This window comes from Triticum aestivum, chromosome 4D, assembly GCF_018294505.1.
Source record: "Triticum aestivum cultivar Chinese Spring chromosome 4D, IWGSC CS RefSeq v2.1, whole genome shotgun sequence".
Taxonomy (NCBI): domain Eukaryota; kingdom Viridiplantae; phylum Streptophyta; class Magnoliopsida; order Poales; family Poaceae; genus Triticum; species Triticum aestivum.
Window position 1 is genome coordinate 364,546,296 of NC_057805.1, and position 17,981 is coordinate 364,564,276.

Here is a 17,981-nt window from a genome sequence, read left to right on the forward strand (position 1 = left end):
GTGATGCAATCTGTGGGGTGGTCTGCAAACAAGGAAAACTTTATTTTAATCTACTCCATGCTAAATTCGAGTCGCAATTTCTTGTCTATCTATTCTTCGTTATTCAGAGTCCGGCACGGCGGATGACCCATCAATCAATCATCTAGTAATTTTTCTTTCTTTTGTTATTATCTTATTATCTTGTACGAGTACAGTTGTACATTTCTTTTGCTTCTGGCTGGTAGTCAGGCTTCCACGTTCACACGTTCACACAGGCTCACAGGATTATGTCTTGTTTTTTCTCTTGTTCTCCCCCAAAAATCAACCCAAATGGACAAATAGGTTCCGTTTTCTTGAGGGCAACGGGGAAAGATGGTCCGATGTTGATTTAATACTGGAGTAGTGCCTTGACTGAATTATTGAAGGCTGGCTAGACCCCGTGCGTTGTACTTGTGCATTACTATTTTTTAATACAGGCTACCGCACGGTCTGCACTAATATATGAATAGCTTCACCCCAACCTCCCAACTTTGCTGTTCCCTCTTCCTTTTATTGTATCTAGGATTGTTAACATATCCAAATTAGAACATTATCATGTCAAAAATTGTCTCTCTGCAAGTCCCGACCAGCTGAGGGCATGGGGACACATCACAAATCATAAGTCCAGGATCCCCGGGAGACAAAATGATGTGATCATCCACCGACAGATTCATGGCTCTAAATTAAGATAACCCAACGCAATATTAAATGTGTACAGCGGTACTGCATGCTATTGCTGATCACTAATCCCAGTTAATTTGTATTCTGGCTGGCAGAAATACAAAAGTTACATATGTGCTAGCTTTTCCTGGTTTGACTAAATATGAGCCCCAGGATTTAGGAGATTGTAGTGTCCTGAATCTTTTTCTGTTGAACCTTTCAGGGTATCGGATTCAGTCAGGTGGTAATTTCTCCTGTTGCTCATACACGAGATAAATTGAAAAGGTGTGCATGTTATGTTAAACCGTTACAAAGATGGCGACAAAAGGACAGCTTGTTAGAGAAAGAAATGTGAAGATCACATCAAGCCGTGAAGGGCGTCAGAGGGGTAATTCACAGTCAGAACAATTAGTGCAAGTTCCAAAGCAGGACTCAGCAGCCGGTGGAAACATTGATGGAAAATTTGAAGATAGAATCAGAGTTGTGAAGAATGACAAGATTCGAAGGCAGCGAGAACCTCGAAATGCAGAAGGGGATGTAGGCTTGAAGAGCTCAAAACCATGGCCTGCACGAAAGGCAACTACTGTTGATGAACTTGTCAAGCATATGTCCAAAGTTCCTTCTTATTTACAGCGCAAAGAGACGGCTGACCATCTTCAGGACAAGGCACTGAATGTTGGGGTTCTTGAGTGGGGCCTTCTTGCAAGGTGGTCTCATGAACAAAAACATGAGCCCTATAGCAGCCATGGAGCCTCTTCATCTGATACCAGCAGATCTGTTCTATTCTCTTCTCCATCTCATTCTTCTGCAAGCCCCAGCAGCAAATCTCTTGATAGCAATCAGTCTCCACTGAATGACCACCAGCGTTGTTTTATGAAGTCTCAGCAAAGCAGTCCTGTGGACAAACACGATGAGAAGGCCAATTCACCTAGCCCAAATTCCGCAGTGTTGAGCTTGTTGCCGGGGCATGGCAAGCACCTTCATACAGAGAACAGTGGTAACAGTGATGGCTTAAATCTCAGCGAGTTTTCTCCCCCCGCAGACTCTGTGACTGCTGCCTCTGGGAGCTGCACGCCGCATGATATGGTTGATGAAGATACTACAAGGAAGATAGAGGAGGCTGTTCATCACTGTTCCCGCAGGCTTTTTACAGATGATGATAACACCGGGAGAAGTTTCTTCACACCCAATGACGATGATTCCATGTGTGTCGACCCTCTGCAGAGCAATGGCTTCAGTGGTCTAATACCAAGTGCTGTGATGGAAACAGAAAGAAATGGCAGTAGGTCACCTGTCGGTTTCTTGGAGGATATTGGCCAATCCCCTGAATTTCCTCGTATTCCATACTCATGTCCACTCCCCATCATGGATTCCACTGAAGAGCTTGGCACCAGTAGCTCTGCAACTAGAGATGCTTTTGTTAGGGCAGCTGTAACAAGAGGTGAACACGGTAACAGACACAAATCTCCTGTTAGTGTCTGCAAGAAACCTCTCCTGATTAGCTCAAAGTTCACTGATATGGATGTGCTGCCTGATCGTCATCTTGTTTCTGGGCTGAATGGAATGGGCAGATGCTCTAGCCTGAAGGAAGCACCATCTCCCCGACGGCCTGACACCTCTGTGGATAAGATTAATGAGGACAAGCGATCAAACAGCAGAGGTAGACGCAGCCCATTGAGGAGGATGTTAGATCCACTATTAAAGCCTAGGCAACCATCCACTTCTGTTGCACCAATTCAAGCTTCATTTGTTCCAAAGTGTCATCTGTCAAGCAGTATTAATAAGCAATCGATTAACTTGGAAGGGTCTGGATCACAAAATGTGCAGCGTAGGTCAGTTGATGCAGTAGTCAATTCAAATAACCATGCTGAAGCAAACATAAATCAGCCTCCTCGTGTGCTGTTGAACAGTGAGAGGTACCTCAACCAAGAAAGGGATTCAACAAGAACAAGGCAAGCGCTTCTGCAGCTAGCATGGAAAAACGGCCTACCTTTATTCATGCTTTCTTATGGTGATTCTGATATCCTGGCGGCCACTGTGAGAAGGAAGGGCATCTCTGACAAGGATGATCTGGAAAGTGCATATACTTTATTCACTGTTGAAGAGCCCAAGAAAAAGAGTGGAGCTTGGATCACAGCAGGCAATAAGAACAAGAAACATCAACTGGTATCCAGTATTGTTGGGGAAATGAAGATCTCACGACGAAAATCGAGATGCTGCCATGCAAGAGATTTTCATGTGCACAGGGAATTTGTGCTGGTTGGTTCTGAACTGCTACCAACACCTGATGAACCTGGTGATTCACACATTAGCAGAGAAATTGGGGCTTTTATCAGCGCAGTTCCTCAAACAGCAGAAACTCCTCATCAATCATCTTCACAGAATTCTAGCCGAGGTAGTTCAGCACCAATTGGCTGCTCTTGCCCTCCTCTGGGAAACATCTACCGTAACATGACAAATGCTAGTTCAGCTCCAGCCAGTGTTATTGCCATACTACCTAACGGCTTCCACGGCGCATCAACTTCTGGACAGCCTTTACCTCTGATGGAGAGGTGGAGATCCAGAGGATCATGTGACTGTGGTGGGTGGGATGAAGGTTGCACGCTGAGTATCCTCACCGACAACACCCAAGGAAACCAAGGATGCAAGTCTATTCAGGTGAACCAAACGCAGGATGGCAGTCATCGATTCGACTTGCTCTCTCAGGTGTGCCTTTGTGCTTCCCTACTCTTGCTTGCTTCAATCAATGATTTGATATCAGTATCCATGACATAACAAATCGACTGACGCTTGATGTAACCTTGCCTGTATTTATTTGCAGGGTCGATCACGGGAAGATCGTCATGCCTTCAGTATGGTTTCATTTAAAGAAGGGTTATACGCAGTCGAATTCAGATCATCCATTGCTCTACTTCAGGCTTTCGCGATGTGTATAGTGATGCTTCACGGGAGGAGCCCTGTGAGGACGCAGGCCGATTTGCCAGCCTCGCAAGACGATGCAGTCTTTGCCGATCATAAGCTGAAGGCTATGGCAGCAGCCGGCCAAGGTAGAGCTCCGGCCAGCTATGTGCCGCGTCAGCCACCTCTATCTCCCGTAGGGCGAGCCTAGCTAACAAGCTTGTCGCGATAATTAAAAATGATGTGTTTCTTTTCATTTTTCTCTTGTAATTTGAGCAGTGCTGCTGGGCCAATATATAATGGTCCTTGTGCGATTCTCGCACATGGCAAGTGATGAATCTTATGGAACTGGCTTTAGGCATAAGCTATAGCTAGCTGTACATGTAAATGTGACTATGTGATGCTGCTGCAAGGCTCATCTCAGTGCTTATTTACCCCTTTCATGTGCTCTCTTCTTATGTGACTGACAGTCAATCCCATGCAGTAACGGTACGCTTATTTACTAGTACTACTAGTGATCTAAAAGGTCTTATATTACTCCCTTTGTAACTAAATTTAAGATTTGTACTACTCCCTCCGTTCCTAAATATTTGTCTTTCTAGAGATTTCAAATGGTCACCACATACGGATGTATATAGACATATTTTAGAATGTAGATTCACTCATTTTGTTCCGTATGTAGTCATCATTTGAAACTTCTAGAAAGACAAATATTTAGGAACGGAGGGAGTATTTAGTTAGAGAGGTAGTACATTCTTATTCAGAGAAGTGTTGTTCGCTGCAGTTTCATCTTATCTCGGTCCGCTCGATTGCCCACACTTCCTACTACGTTCTGCTCCCAGGAAGCCGTCACTGTGGCGTCATACATTTTCTTGGGAAAAAGGCAAGCTTTGCAAGACAAGTTAATGTCTATTATGTGACCAAAGCAGAGCTGGGAGATTCTTTCAAATTTACATCGACGGAGCTTCGTTGAGCTCATTACAATACATCTTCTATAATTAGAGTATACACCTAGCCCGAATTACTCACTACTACAGTACGTAGCTCACTCCCAATTCTAGCTTAGGCTTTATCCACACCTTAAAAAAGAAAAGAAAGGCCTCACCTGAAACGTATTTACAGATGTTGTAGATATTTCATATTTGCGACGAGTGTCACGTACACACATACAGCTCTATTTTACTACTACTACGTGTTGTGTGTGGTGTTGGTATGCCATCATCATCATCTGGCAAGCAGCGATTCCGTTTCGTCCAGGTTGACGGCGGCCACCTGCGACGGCCCTACGCGGACGACGGCCACGGCCGGTATCCTCAGCGGCGGCGGCCGCGCGGCCTTGACGACGGCGAGCTCCTGCTGCTGCTGCTGCGATTCCTTGGCGTCCCTGAGGTCGCTGGGCGGCAGGAAGCAGTCCATGGAGAGGCCCCAGATGTTGAAGTCGACCTCCTCGATGTCCCAGTGCTCCTCCATGCGCGTCCGGGTGTTGCCGCCGTCGTGGGTGTCCCCGAAGCGGACGAGCGAGACGGCGGTGCGGCCCGAGTGGGCGATGTTGACGCCGTCGACGGCGCGGTAGTCGCGGAGGCGCGACTCCATGGTGGTCTCCCAGAAGACGGAGCCGCCGCCGGCGCCGGACTTGATCTGCAGCAGGTGGGAGTCCTCCAGCTGCACCAGCAGGCCCGTGCGCTGGCTGAAGTAGCCCCACACGGTGTGGCGGATGATCTCCACGCTGCTGCTGTTGCGGGCCCGCAGGCTGGACGCCTCCGCCTCCACCTTGAGCACGAAGCAGTCCTCGCCGTCGATGCTCCTCTCGCCGATGCACACCGAGTCCTCCGCGAACAGGCTCGCCGTCAGCATCGGGTCAAGCCCCTGCACGTCCATTCGTAGAGAACACACACGTCAGCTCCACGTCACTACTCATGTGTCCAACCCAAATCATCAGCCGTGAAGGTGCGAAAAGTAGAGGGTTGACTCCATGGTCAAATTAACAACGGGTGGATGGATTGGAGCACGCGGCGAGACTAGACGAGTATTTTTTTGTGCGATCAGGTTGGTGCGGCGCGATTACCGGGAAGAGTCGGGTCGGGTGGACGATCACCAACCGATTTTGATGACGGAGGGGGTGAGGCCCATGTCCATGTGGTGTGTCCGGCCGGCCGCACATGCCCGCACGTTGGCCCCCTCCCCCTAATCACGCCGCGCCCTCCGCGCTAACCATAGGTATGTCGAGCCCCCTCCGTCGTCATTGCCGCACTAATTACCTTCCGCGGCATGCAATGATGATGAGTCCTCCGTCCCAAATCCACGTAACGTACCGGCGAGATACCTGGATCTCCAGCGCCATCCGATCTTATCCCCGACATTGCTCTGGACCTTGACGACCAATGATCAAAAGGCGTAATTATGTCCCCGGCCCGTGCGCTCGCTCGGGAAATTAACATCCCTTCTCCTCTGCTCTGCTCTGCCCCGCCGACAGCGTGCAGGGGCGATGCATGTACGTACATACTGTAGTGATGATCAACGTCCCTCTACGCATGCACGCGGTACAGTCGACACCGCGCGCACCGACATACATACTGTAGCCATGATAATGGTGTTGTACCCGGCGTACGGTCTGCCCCAGGTACTATTACCCTGCCTGCTCGTAAGAATACGGGCACCGAATATGCGTACGAAGCGTCAGCGTCTAAGTTCATGTCCATGCTTTTTTTCCACAGAAGTTCATGTCCATGTTAGCATATACGGCAATACCAACAAGGCAACCACTAATTAAGAGCCATTGATCGATGACAACAATGGGCTCGCCCCCTACGTCCGACCAACTAGCAACGTCAGACTCGTATCACCAGCAGTCCAGGCGTAAGCTGTCTACTTGGCAATGATTTTTGTTCTTTCATCAATCAAAATCTTAAGCTCGTCTGGTTGTTGCGTGAAGCCTAATCACTGCCCTAGCTAAGCTACGTGAGAGTTCATTGCGTTCAGTAGCATGCCACGCGACCACGCATAGTGGCTAGTAAGAGTCCTTGGATACGGTACGCGTGCGGGGAGTAGCAAAAAACACGTCCACGATAACGGTAACGTGTACGTGTGGTGGTACGATACGCACCTGGAGCGATCTGCGGAGCGGGCGCGGCGGGCCACGGGAGGCGTGGGACTGGTGCCATGGCGTCTGCCGCCAGGCCACCTTGCCGTCGCTGCCAGCGCTGATCTTGCAGCCGGACACCACCAGCTCCAGGCACCACAGCTCCGGCTTCTTCTGCCACAGCACGAACCCGCCGATCTCGCCGCCGGCGCCGCCCTTGCCGCCGCCGCCGCCTTTCTTCCCGCCGCGGTGGGCGCCGCCATTATTGCTGCCGCCGCCGTCCGCGTCGCTGCTGTTGAGCTCCGCGGCCGTCATCCGCACCTTGCCCATCGCGTACATGCTCGTCACTCTGTTCAGCGCCCACTCCCCGCCCGACGCCGCGATGTACTGCTGCACTATGTACTTGGCCGACGACGATTCCTGCCATGCCAATTCAGTCACATCACACGAACGATTATCGTCAGAACCAATCTTCTTCTTGTGTCAGAAGCAAGAAAACCAATCTTGCGTCGTCAGAGCTGGACGTACAATGGGGTCGCCCTTGAGCTGCTCGCAGAGCACCGAGGAGGGCGACTGCTTGGCGTGGCTGACGGGGAGCGGGATGAGCGGCGCGCCGATGACGCCGAGCATGAGCTGGAGCTCGCCGCGGCTCATGGAGCACGGCTCGCCGGCGCCGGAGCGGTCGGCGGCGTGCGAGCGCATCCACGCCTTGACGCCGGTGCAGCCGAACCTGGAGCCGCGGGAGCCCCCGCCGCCGCCGGAGAACATCTCCTCGGGGATGGGCACCTCCAGCACCGTGTCCAGCGCGTCGTCGCGCTCCAGGTTGGGGCACAATTTCCTCATGGGGCGCGCGGGCGACAGAGGGGCGCTCTCCCACAGCTCAATCTCCTCCTCCTCTGCTTGGCCCTGGACGCTGCTGGCTCCGTGGATGCGATGCGATGCGTTGCGCTGCGCAGCTCTGCTCTGTATGGCCAAGTGTTGGAGAGAGCTCGCCCTCCTTTTTGTTGGGGTTATTGCGCCTCCGCTCTCGTCCTGGTCTCGGTGGTCTTGTACCGGTTTTTCATGGGCCGTGCGGGCGGCTGGCAGCTGGGCCCGGAGATTTGCCCTTTCCTTTCGTTATCTTTCCCGGAGTCTGGTCGTGGCCGCACGCTCTGCCCTGTCTTGTTTAACATTTTCTTTTTCTAGATTTTCTCGGCGCGTCAGCGCGTCAACAAAATTATACATTTCCCTTGTGGAGTTTCAACCTCCTCCTTTTCTGCTGGGCTATGGCGTTCCCACGCACACGCTTCCTTTAGTGGAGTGCATGTGATTTTCCGTGGACTTTCCGGTTTGAACCGGTTCTTGTGAAACCAAATTTGGCCTAATACGACCTACTAGTCTCATGTTTTACTCGCCAACTACAGCGGAAAGGAAAACATTCCTGCATGTGTAAGGTCATCAAGAGCATGACACTGGTTCAGAAACAGACTGAACTTGGAACCGTCACCGAGGAAGTGTGTATCCATCCTTGGCAAGCAATTCGACATGGAAACTTGCGTATTGCTCTTGTGAGTCAAGGCCGATGAACAGCGAGCTCCTCCCGTATCGGAGGAGCTACCATCACATCGTTCAACGCCCAAGATTCAGGATGACACAAGCAAGCAAGCGAGCAAGCAATCCCTAACGGTTTCTTCTGGCCGACCCCGGCCGTTCGCCATCGCGCGCACTGTGCTAGCAGCAGCACGCTGGGTTTCTCGGTCTAGACCTCTGAACTGCACACAAGAAGATGATGGATGTTCCTTCCCGGTTTCACTCACCCACCGCGACGTACGACCACGCAATCAGGCTGGCTGTCCCCGGGGAGCGCCCGAGTCCCTTTCCGTAACTGGTAGCCATGCCATGCCATGCCTGCCTACGTGCGTACGTGACCAGTACCGGCTTGGAAAAGGGCTTGGAGGAGCTAGATAGCGGTAGTAGCAGCACGACCGGGATTAGGACTCTGTTGACGCTCGCGCCCCAATCGTCTCTGGGACCCGGTCGGTAGGTCGCCGCAATGATCGTCGCTTGATTGTGCCGCGCGTGGCCCGAGATCGCAAGGACGGGCGACGGGACGCAGTTTCCACCGGGAAAAGGAAAAGGGGCCATCGCATCCCGGTGGTTGGGCTGGGGCGGCCGGCCGCGCGAGCCATTCGCGGCGCGGGTGATGACGGGGCGCGAGGCAGGGTGGATCGGATCCCGGCTCGATTCCAACCCGTTTTTGTTGCGCTGTGGGCTGTACGCTTGCGCCGTCCATGCGTGCTGCCTGCCAGTACTATACTGGTAGTAGTATCTCTATCGGGGGTATGGGTATTGTATTGTATTGGCGTTCGTGTGGGCTGGAGATCTTGTCTCTTCCTCCTCCTCCCGACGTGCCAACCAGGTTGCTGTTGCCGCCAACGGCCATGGCCAGCACCTCTCTCTCTCTGTCCCTATCATTGCGCGCGCGCGCGGCCGAGGCTGAGTGCCAGCCTCGGGCTCCGGCTCCGGCTCGACAGGGGAAGATCCACGGATCAATCAGCATTTTCTCATCGTTTACGGAACGTGTGATTCGATTTGATCCGCTTGCACGCCTCGTATATACGTTTTCTAATCGGATCGTGGGATCATCACAATCATTGTCAGGGAAACCAATGATCAGCACGATCTAGATGATCGCGCATCTACTCTACTACGTGGTGTAGCGGATAAGGGATGTGCAAGGCAGGCCGATAAGCATAGAGTGAAGTTTGAAATAAACCCGAGATGATAGAGCCGGACACAAATAAACCCTCACCTCCAAATCCCTGAAGTCTGTACCCTGACCTTTCTGATTCCGATCTATCCGAACCCTAAATACGTTTGGCACACCGAGAAAAGCACAAACCTGGCCAGGATCTCGCTTCTCTCACTGGCGTATGTGTACGCGTACTTGCACACGCACATGAGGATCGCGTACCTACGCGCGCACTGCTGGCACGTCGTGGTGCTCGCCGACGTCGTGGCCGTGTCCTTCCCGGTCTCTGCTGCATTGGCCCCGCACTTGCACCCCGGCAGAGGCCATTCGCAGCAGCGCGCCGAGCTTGAGCAGAGGAGAATAGCACAAGATGGCAGCCAACGTACGACGACAATAGACCCAGAGTCTGGCAGCCAATATATAGCGACGTTCTTCTTGTTTGAGGCCAAGCTAGTGCATGAGCTCCGGGCGCGGTTGGAAATGGAGGGCCTTCTGATTATTTTGCTCACTATTGTGTTGTTATGCATTAGCACAGAGCACAACAAGGACGAGAGTCATCATGTGTGAGTTTAGCTTGTAGCATGTGCGTGTAGGAAGCTGTTCTTTGCCTATTTCTATGCGCGCTGCGGCGACGAGAGCACAAACAGTAGCAGTATGCGGCGGCGATCAGCGAGGGCAGCGGCTGCTTATGGTGGGGAGAAACACCAACCGCAGCATTTCGTGGAGGTTGCCGTAGCAGGGGCCGTCTGCCCAGGGGAGTAGGTCCGTATCCGGGAGCAGATCGAACACCTACGCCAGTTGCGCCTCGCCACACTTGGCACTGAAGAAGAGATTGGGGAAAGCATATGACAGATGGGCCCATGTAGGAAGTGACAGTAGAAATCAATCCCGGCTGGGATTAAGCCTTTCCTATTACATCAAACAGGATTTTACTCATACAGGGTCTGGATTGACCGGGATCTGTAAATACGGGGTACAAATTTCAGGGATTTAAATGTGAGGGTTTGTTTACGCCAATCTCTACAATCTTAGGGTTTATTTTAGACTTCACCCATAAGCATATGATTACCGAAAGTAATTGTTGGATCTTACGTACGCACGCACGCAGCGGATCGGAGTGAGTGCCGGGCCACGTTTGCTGCCTAGCTAATGACGTGCCGGCGTTTGTGATGCCGCCGGCGGCCACTTTCACGACTGGTGATTTGCTGGTGGCATCGGTTGCTGCTGCTATAGGGACGGGGATACTATCTGTCCGACGGGATACCCCCAACAACCTGACACTGCTTTCTGAATCCGGTGAGCAGCCTATAACTCAAGTTGTAATCAATTAGGGCACTGTGTGGTGTGTGCTAATTTGGCGCCAGGGCCCGACACCGCTACACTTGTCAGACGCTGACGGTGATAACCACGTACTATTAAGGTTCTTACTACTGCTCGCCATGCCGTGCCCACACTAGACTAGATAGTGTGGTGGTGGTTCGGGCGATCACGTCTGGCCTTGGAAATTTTGGCCTCTTCGCACGTTACCGACAATTGGACCGTTTCCTCCATTTCGAAAAAAAAAAACAATTGGACCGTTTGGTTCAAACATATCAATGATGGTAATATATAACCGAAGATGCTCAAGTACTGATATGACTCGGGGATTTTTATTTCTCATTCGGAGGGATGAAAGTCAAGAGGAGTTGTTTTACAACGAAGGACTAGCTGGAGTTAGGCCGGTCGCAGAGGCTGCTGCTAGATCCATGGCATGTAGAAGCTGTAAAAGGTCAATGAGAAAAGGAAATGAGAAGCGGGAAAAGAAGTCCAATTCCAGCAATAAACTTTCTGTGATAAACAAAAGGGGGCCGGATTGAGTTCGAGTCTACGGAAGCAGTCAAGAACAATCGAGTGTCGAAGCCCTTTCCAAGGTCACACTAGCTGGATCTGGTCGGCGACGGCGATTCCAATTTGGCATGTTACCACGCATCGATCGATCGCGAGCTTGCATTACAAGAGCAAGTTGGCAGGCATGCACCTCGTAGACCTAACGGCGCATACACACAGAGAGAAGACGGCCATGGAAGGGAAGGGAATGGATCGGATTGGAGGCAGTCCACATCAGTTGCCGGAGAGACGTCGGAAAAGAGGAGGCCCCCGATTTCGCCGCACTGTCCTTCGTGGTGCCGGTGCGCGCAAGCGCAACCAACCCCCGCCCCCGACCGGCCTCCCTCCCAAAGTCCCAATCATCTCGCACTCGCACCTTAGTCTTGCCCGGTTGGTGCAGGCCGGCGGCAGCAATGGAGACCGATGAGGCGTGCCGATCCAGGCCCGCCTTTTTGAGTTGTAAAGCGATGCCATCTGCTCCTTCACCGCTAATGCGCGACCTCCACCGGGAGACTGCGACCTTGTTTTGCTTGCACTCAGCAAGTAGCGAATGGAACATGCCACATGCAGTGAGACGCAGCAAGTGGCCTAGGCAAAAGGGTAGTAATACGTAGCTAGGCGAATTCACGTCATGGAGATGATTCAGATTGTGCTACGATCAGCTGCGCCACGATCTGCGCCGAGGATTCAGTCCGGAAAGAAAGTGACGCCCCGCTGAAAATAAGTGTAGAACGTGCCGAAACTGCGACTTGGGTCGGTGTCTCCGACTCGGATGATATTATTGTCAACAGTGCGGGGCGGTAGTGCGATGCCTTTCAGTGTGATCCTCGCTACGTTATGGTAATCTGCCGTGTGGAAGTACCCTTCGTTCCCGCGCGCAAAAAAGGTAACGTGTACTACGTTCATATGCATGGCCTTGCTTGTCGGGGGAAAGGCTCTCCTTCTTCTTCATGGAATCATGGTGGTGGAGCTGGCCCAGGAAGGAAAAAGAGGCCTCGTGTGTATGTTTAGTTTTACGGAGCTGCTAAAAATCAGTTGACTGAGACTTGGCGAAGTCTCAGTCGACTGGCCAGCCGTTCGATCGTTGTTTGCTTGCAGATTCACGCTGGGGCGTTTTGTCCTTTTGTTTCGGCCTGTATAAGGCGCGGACCAGCCCATCTACTTGTTTTTAAGCGTCGTCTAATGCTTGGGGCCGGCCTAGATTCACGCGAACGTTTTTGTTCGCTTTTTTTGTGGGCTGGGGCAAGTGCTCAGGAGGCCGTAGTAAATAAAGGGTATGAAGAGGAAGCGGGACCCGTGGTAATTAAGAGGTGGACAGCGAGTTATGAAGTCCATTTCTTCCTTCTCTCTCTATTCTTCTCTGTCAAATCTGAAGATCTCTGCAGCGGAACAAAGGAATCGTTGTGCTCCTCCACGGCCAGTGAGAGGATGGGCGAAGCTGCTGATGGAGTAAGTGCCATCCATCTTTTTCTTATTTGTTTGTTTAGTCTGCGAGATGCAGTAGATCTGAGGGGATTTGGGGTTCCATTTTTTGTTTGGATAAAGTCCAGATTAGTAACTTGAAGCATATAATCGCTCCCCTTTTTATTCAAACGGTGGTATGTAGTATGTCCTCTTTTTTGTATGATTTTTCCTTCAGACTTTTGTCGAATCCACTTTTTGTGAAATAAGTAGCGTGTTTGACAATTAATACTGAACCCAAATGCCCTCATATCTATTACAGAGCCTATCACTAGGAGTGGCTCAGTCCCTTGTTTTGTTTTATTTTAGATTTTGCTGAAACCCTATTTAAGGAGTAGCATGTTTTTGAAATCTTTTCTCTGTAAACAAGAGAGATTATTACTCAATCTATCACTAGGAGTGGGCATGTTATTTGTTTTGTCATATTTTTTGCTGAAACTCTATTAGTCAGTAGCATGTTCAAATCTCTCTTTCGGGAATCAAAGAGAATGATTACTGAAACTAAGTTTCTAGCAGTAGCATGTTTTTTCAGTTTTCTTGCTGAAACCCAATGAATCAGTACCATGTTCAATTTTTTGTATGGGATCAAGATAATGATTACTGAATGCATCACTGGTAGTGGTATGTCAATTTTTTCCATGTGTTTTGTGTTAATACGGTCTTCTGATAGTCTTTTTATCTCTGCAAATATATATTTTGGTCATCCGCCGTCGACGCCAATGATAAATCATCATTATCTCCAAATCCTTTTTTTTGGAAGCATGCAAGTTTCTCACTAAAATCATCAGTTGAATATGTATGCCTCTCACTAGCACAAAATTTTTGGTGCCTTTTTTATGTGCATAGGAGATGGTTTGCAGAGTTTGTCGGAGCCCTTGCAACCGCGACAGCAGGGGAAGCAGCATCAGCATGTATGTCTGGAAGGAGTTCAAAATGGAGGGGTAACTCCGCCACCTCTGTTTCTTTTTTATTTGTATTTTTTCGTTTTCTGATCATTGTTTCTTTTTTAGTTTGTACTCATCATCACAGAATATACTGTTGAAGGTTGACCCTTTCTTTTTTTTCTCCCTGAGTTTTGAGGCAAAGGGGAGCCCCTAGCTATCTAGTTGTTTACGTTGAAATCATTGAATTTTTTATCCTGTGTTAAGCTCTTTCTGTGTGGTAGAGAGGAGAAAGGCACTTGCTGTCGTAATAGAGATTTTATAAGTCAAAAAAATAGGGGATCATTTTATTAGTGTTTTGTAGCTTGGCTTACTTCCAGAAACCATGGCCATGATTTAACTAGCAGCATCAACTTCTTTTTGTGTTTCTATTAGTGTTTTACTAGCAGCAGTCTTTCTGTTAGTGTGTGTAGCTTGGCTTACTTCCAAAAACCATGTGTGGTAGAATTCACGGGTTACTTTTGCTAGATATTTTTGTTTTTTGTAACTGTGTTTTTTGCACTGATATGGCCGGTTCATGTTTAAGAGCTCAGTGTATCTCTTTTTTGCACTGATATGGCTAGATATTTATAGGTTGTGCCATGCAAGGAAAGGGTTCGTTTCAAGAACCTGACGGGAGATAAGCTGACATTCAAGGCAAACAAAACGTACGTACACTGTGAAGTATCACAAGGGGCGCAAACAGAGTGCATTGTATGGCATAGGGTGGAGGAAGTTTGTTGCAGACAACAAGCTGGGGAAGGGTCAGATGGTTTTGTTCTACTTGGACCAGCCTTCACTAAGGGCGGTTGTTTGCGTGGTGCAGTTTGGAAACGGCACGGAAGATGTTTGGGGAGAATCAGGTAGTTTTCTGAAACACTAACTTTATACTTGATTATCTTCTTCTCGCTTAGCAGCAGATCCCAATTTCTCCATTCACATTCCGTTTTTTAAATGTTTTTTGTAGCTGCTGTTTTTTTAGCAAAGCATAGTTTCCATTTTGTCAAAAAAATTCCTTCAACAAGGAGATTAGACTACTGGGTCCGACTCATTGGTTTTAATTATATCCATTTCCGTTGATGGAAAAAAAATGCAGTCAGGCACTAGTACTTTTTTTTGGGGGTGAGTAGATGTTGTTGATCTCTTTGCCTTTTTTTCTTGGGATAAGGTGTTAATTATTAGTAGATGTAGTCCTAGTATACTTTTTAAATGTCATTGTCTTGTAGGGGCTTTTTTTAACCACATAATGCTTTTTCCGAGCTAATCCTTATGTGAAAAGCATCTTCTTCTAGTTTGTTATGTCATTCCCTTGTGAGCTTTTTTTTGTTTTGCATATGTTGCAATCTTAAGTCAATATTAGAGCTCAATTTTATGTCAAGAAATGCATGCATTTCTTCTCTTTCTAGATTTTTTTGTTTTTGGCAGTACGATCCCTCACAACTTTTCTTGTCTTACTCCACCAACAGGAATGTTGTGCCCAATTTGCCACGCGTACTGCCAGAAATGACAATGGTCGGAGCTTCGGCATCTATGTCCGTGATGCCAACGAAATTTTTCCGGTATACTCATGTCCACAATTTTCCCTCTTTTTTTTGTTTGTTCTTTTTTCATTTTTTACGTTTATTATTTTTCTGTTTTTTCATATCGTCCTGTGCTCTGGAAGGAACAGGTTTGCTCAGTTGTCAAGCGGTTATATGAATTTCAAAGCACATATCCGTAGGTACGTTGTGGATGTGTACATGGGGCACAAAACTACTCGCCTTGGTAGTGATGACTGGAACAAGTTCATTGCAGACTTCACGTTGCGCCATGGGGAGTTCGTCCTTTTCTATATGACTGGACGGATGCCCAGGGCAGTTGTTGGAGGGGGCGGCGGGGAAAGAGAGGGGTCCAATTGCATGTCCAACTGTAGTCATGAAACTGCATGTCTTCTAACTTGGTTGCAACTGGGCCTTTGTTTTGTGAAAGGAGGCACCGACAAGAAGGGGGGTCAGTTGCATGTCCCACACTAGTCATGCAACTGCAAGCGTTGCCCCCCCTTGCGGGTGCAACTGCATGTCTTACACCATGGTTGCAACTAGGGCTTTGTTATGTCAGAGGGGCGGCAGGGAGAGAGAGGGGGCCTGTTGCATGTCCAACTGTAGTCATGCATCTGCATGTCTTCTAATTTGGTTGCAATTAGGCTTTGTTTTGTCAGAGGGCGCATCAACAAGAAGGGGGGTCAGTTGCATGTTCCACACTAGTCATGGAACTACAAGTGTTGCTTCGAATGCAACTGCATGTCTTCCAACATGGTCGCAACCAGGGCTTTGTTTTGTAGGACGGGCGGCGTGGAGAGAGAAGGGGCCAGTTGCATGTCAACTGTAGTCATGCAACTGCATATATTCTAACTTGGTTGCAACTAGGGCTTTGTTTTATCAGAGGGGGCATCGGCAAGAAGGGGGTCAGTTGCATGTCTCACACCATTCATCCGACTGCAAGCGTCGCCCCTGGCTACAACTGCATGCCTTCCACCATGGTTGCAACTAGGGCTTTTTTGTGTAGGTGGGGGCGGCGGGGAGAGAGAGGGGGGTCAGTTGCATGTCCAACTGTAGTCATGCAACTGCATGTCTTATAACTTGGTTGTAACTAGCCTTTGTTTTGTCAGAGGGGCATCAACAAGAAGGGGGTGAGTTGCATGTCCCACACTAGTCATGCAACTGCAAGCGTCGCCCCCCAGTTGCAACTTCGTGCCTTCCACCATGGTTGCAACTAGGGCTTTGTTTTTTCAGAGGGGCCGCGGGGGAGAGAGAGGATTAGTTGCATGTCCAACTGTAGTCATGCATCCGCATGTGTTCTAACATGGTGGCAACTGGGGCTTTGTTTTGTCAGAGGGGCATCGACAAGAATGGGGGCCAGTTGCATGTACCACACTAGTCATGCAATTGCAAGCGTCACCCACCGACTGCAATTGCATGTCTTCCAACATGGTTGCAACTAGTGCTTTGTGTTGTCGGAGGGACACGCAGGAAGGGAGAGAGGGGGCCAGTTGCATGTCAACTGTAGTCATGCAACTGCATGTCTTCTAACTTGGTTGCAACTTGGGATTTGTTTTGTCGGAGGAGATGGCGGGGAGAAGGGGGTTAGTTGCATGTTCCACTCTAGTCATGCACTTGCATGCGTCAACCCCCGACTGCAACTGCATGTCTTTCCAACATGGTTGCAACTGGGCCTTTGTTTTGTCGGAGAGGGCATCGGTTAGAAGGTGGGAAGTTGCATGTCCAACCGTTGTCATGCAACTGCATGTCTTCCAACATGATTGCAACTGAGATTTGTTTTCTCACAGGAGGTGGCGGGGAGAAGGAGGGGTCAGTTTGCATGTCCAACTGTAGTCATGCAACTCCAAGCGTCGCCCTCCCCCCTCCCGACCGCAGTTGCATATCTTCCAACATGGGTGCAACTTGATCTTTGTTTTGTCAGAGGGGGCGGCGAGGAGAGGGGAGGGGGTCAGTTGCATGCCCCGCACTAGTCGTGCAACTCCAAGTGACGCCACTGTTGGAAATATGCCCTAGAGGCAATAATAAAATGGTTATTATTGTATTTCCTTATTCATGATAATTGTCTGTTGTTCATGCTATAATTGTATTAACTGGAAACCGTAATACATGTGTGAATACATAGACCACACATGTCCCTAGTAAGCCTCTAGTTGACTAGCTTGTTGATCAATAAATGGTTATGGTTTCCTGACCATGGACATTGGATGTCATTGATAACGGGATCACATCATTAGGAGAATGATGTGATGGACAAAACCCAATCCTAAGCATAGCACAAGATCGTGTAGTTTGTTTGCTAGAGCTTTTCTAATGTCAAGAATCATTTCCTTAGACCATGAGATTGTGCAACTCCCGGATACCGTAGGAATGCTTTGGGTGTACCAAACGTCACAACGTAACTGGGTGGCTATAAAGGTGCACTACAGGTATCTCCGAAAGTGTCTGTTGGGTTGGCACGAATCGAGACTGGGATTTGTCACTCCGTATGACGGAGAGGTATCTCTGGGCCCACTCGGTAACGCATCATCATAATGAGCTCAATGTGACTAAGGAGTTAGCCACGGGATCATGCGTTACGGTACGAGTAAAGTGACTTGCCGGTAACGAGATTGAACAAGGTATTGGGATATCGACGATCGAATCTCGGGCAAGTAACGTACCGATTGACAAAGGGAATTGTATATGGGATTGATTGAATCCTCGACATTGTGGTTCATCCGATGAGATCATCGTGGAACATGTGGGAGCCAACATGGGTATCCAGATCCCGCTGTTGGTTATTGACCGGAGAGTCGTCTCGGTCATGTCTG

The 17,981-nt window shown here is 49.4% G+C and overlaps 2 protein-coding genes across 2 annotated transcripts in view; one reads left to right on the top strand and one right to left on the bottom strand.

The window, feature by feature from the left end:
• Positions 1-4,019, top strand: part of LOC123097946 (uncharacterized) — a gene marked incomplete at its 5' end in the record, with an annotated part of 4,845 nt that extends 826 nt beyond the window's left edge. Inside the window, 2 exon segments of the mRNA XM_044519803.1 lie at positions 902-3,384; positions 3,500-4,019. Coding sequence (XP_044375738.1) covers positions 994-3,384; positions 3,500-3,787 — 2,679 coding nt within the window. The 3' untranslated portion in view covers positions 3,788-4,019.
• Positions 4,020-4,465: 446 nt separating this feature from the next.
• Positions 4,466-7,689, bottom strand: LOC123097947 (uncharacterized). The gene is made up of 3 exons (XM_044519804.1): positions 7,184-7,689; positions 6,680-7,075; positions 4,466-5,442 (listed from the first exon to the last, which is right to left on the bottom strand). Exons 1-3 carry the CDS (start codon positions 7,496-7,498, stop codon positions 4,801-4,803), a joined length of 1,353 nt encoding a protein of 450 aa, XP_044375739.1. The 5' UTR covers positions 7,499-7,689; the 3' UTR covers positions 4,466-4,800.
• Positions 7,690-17,981: the final 10,292 nt, after the last annotated feature.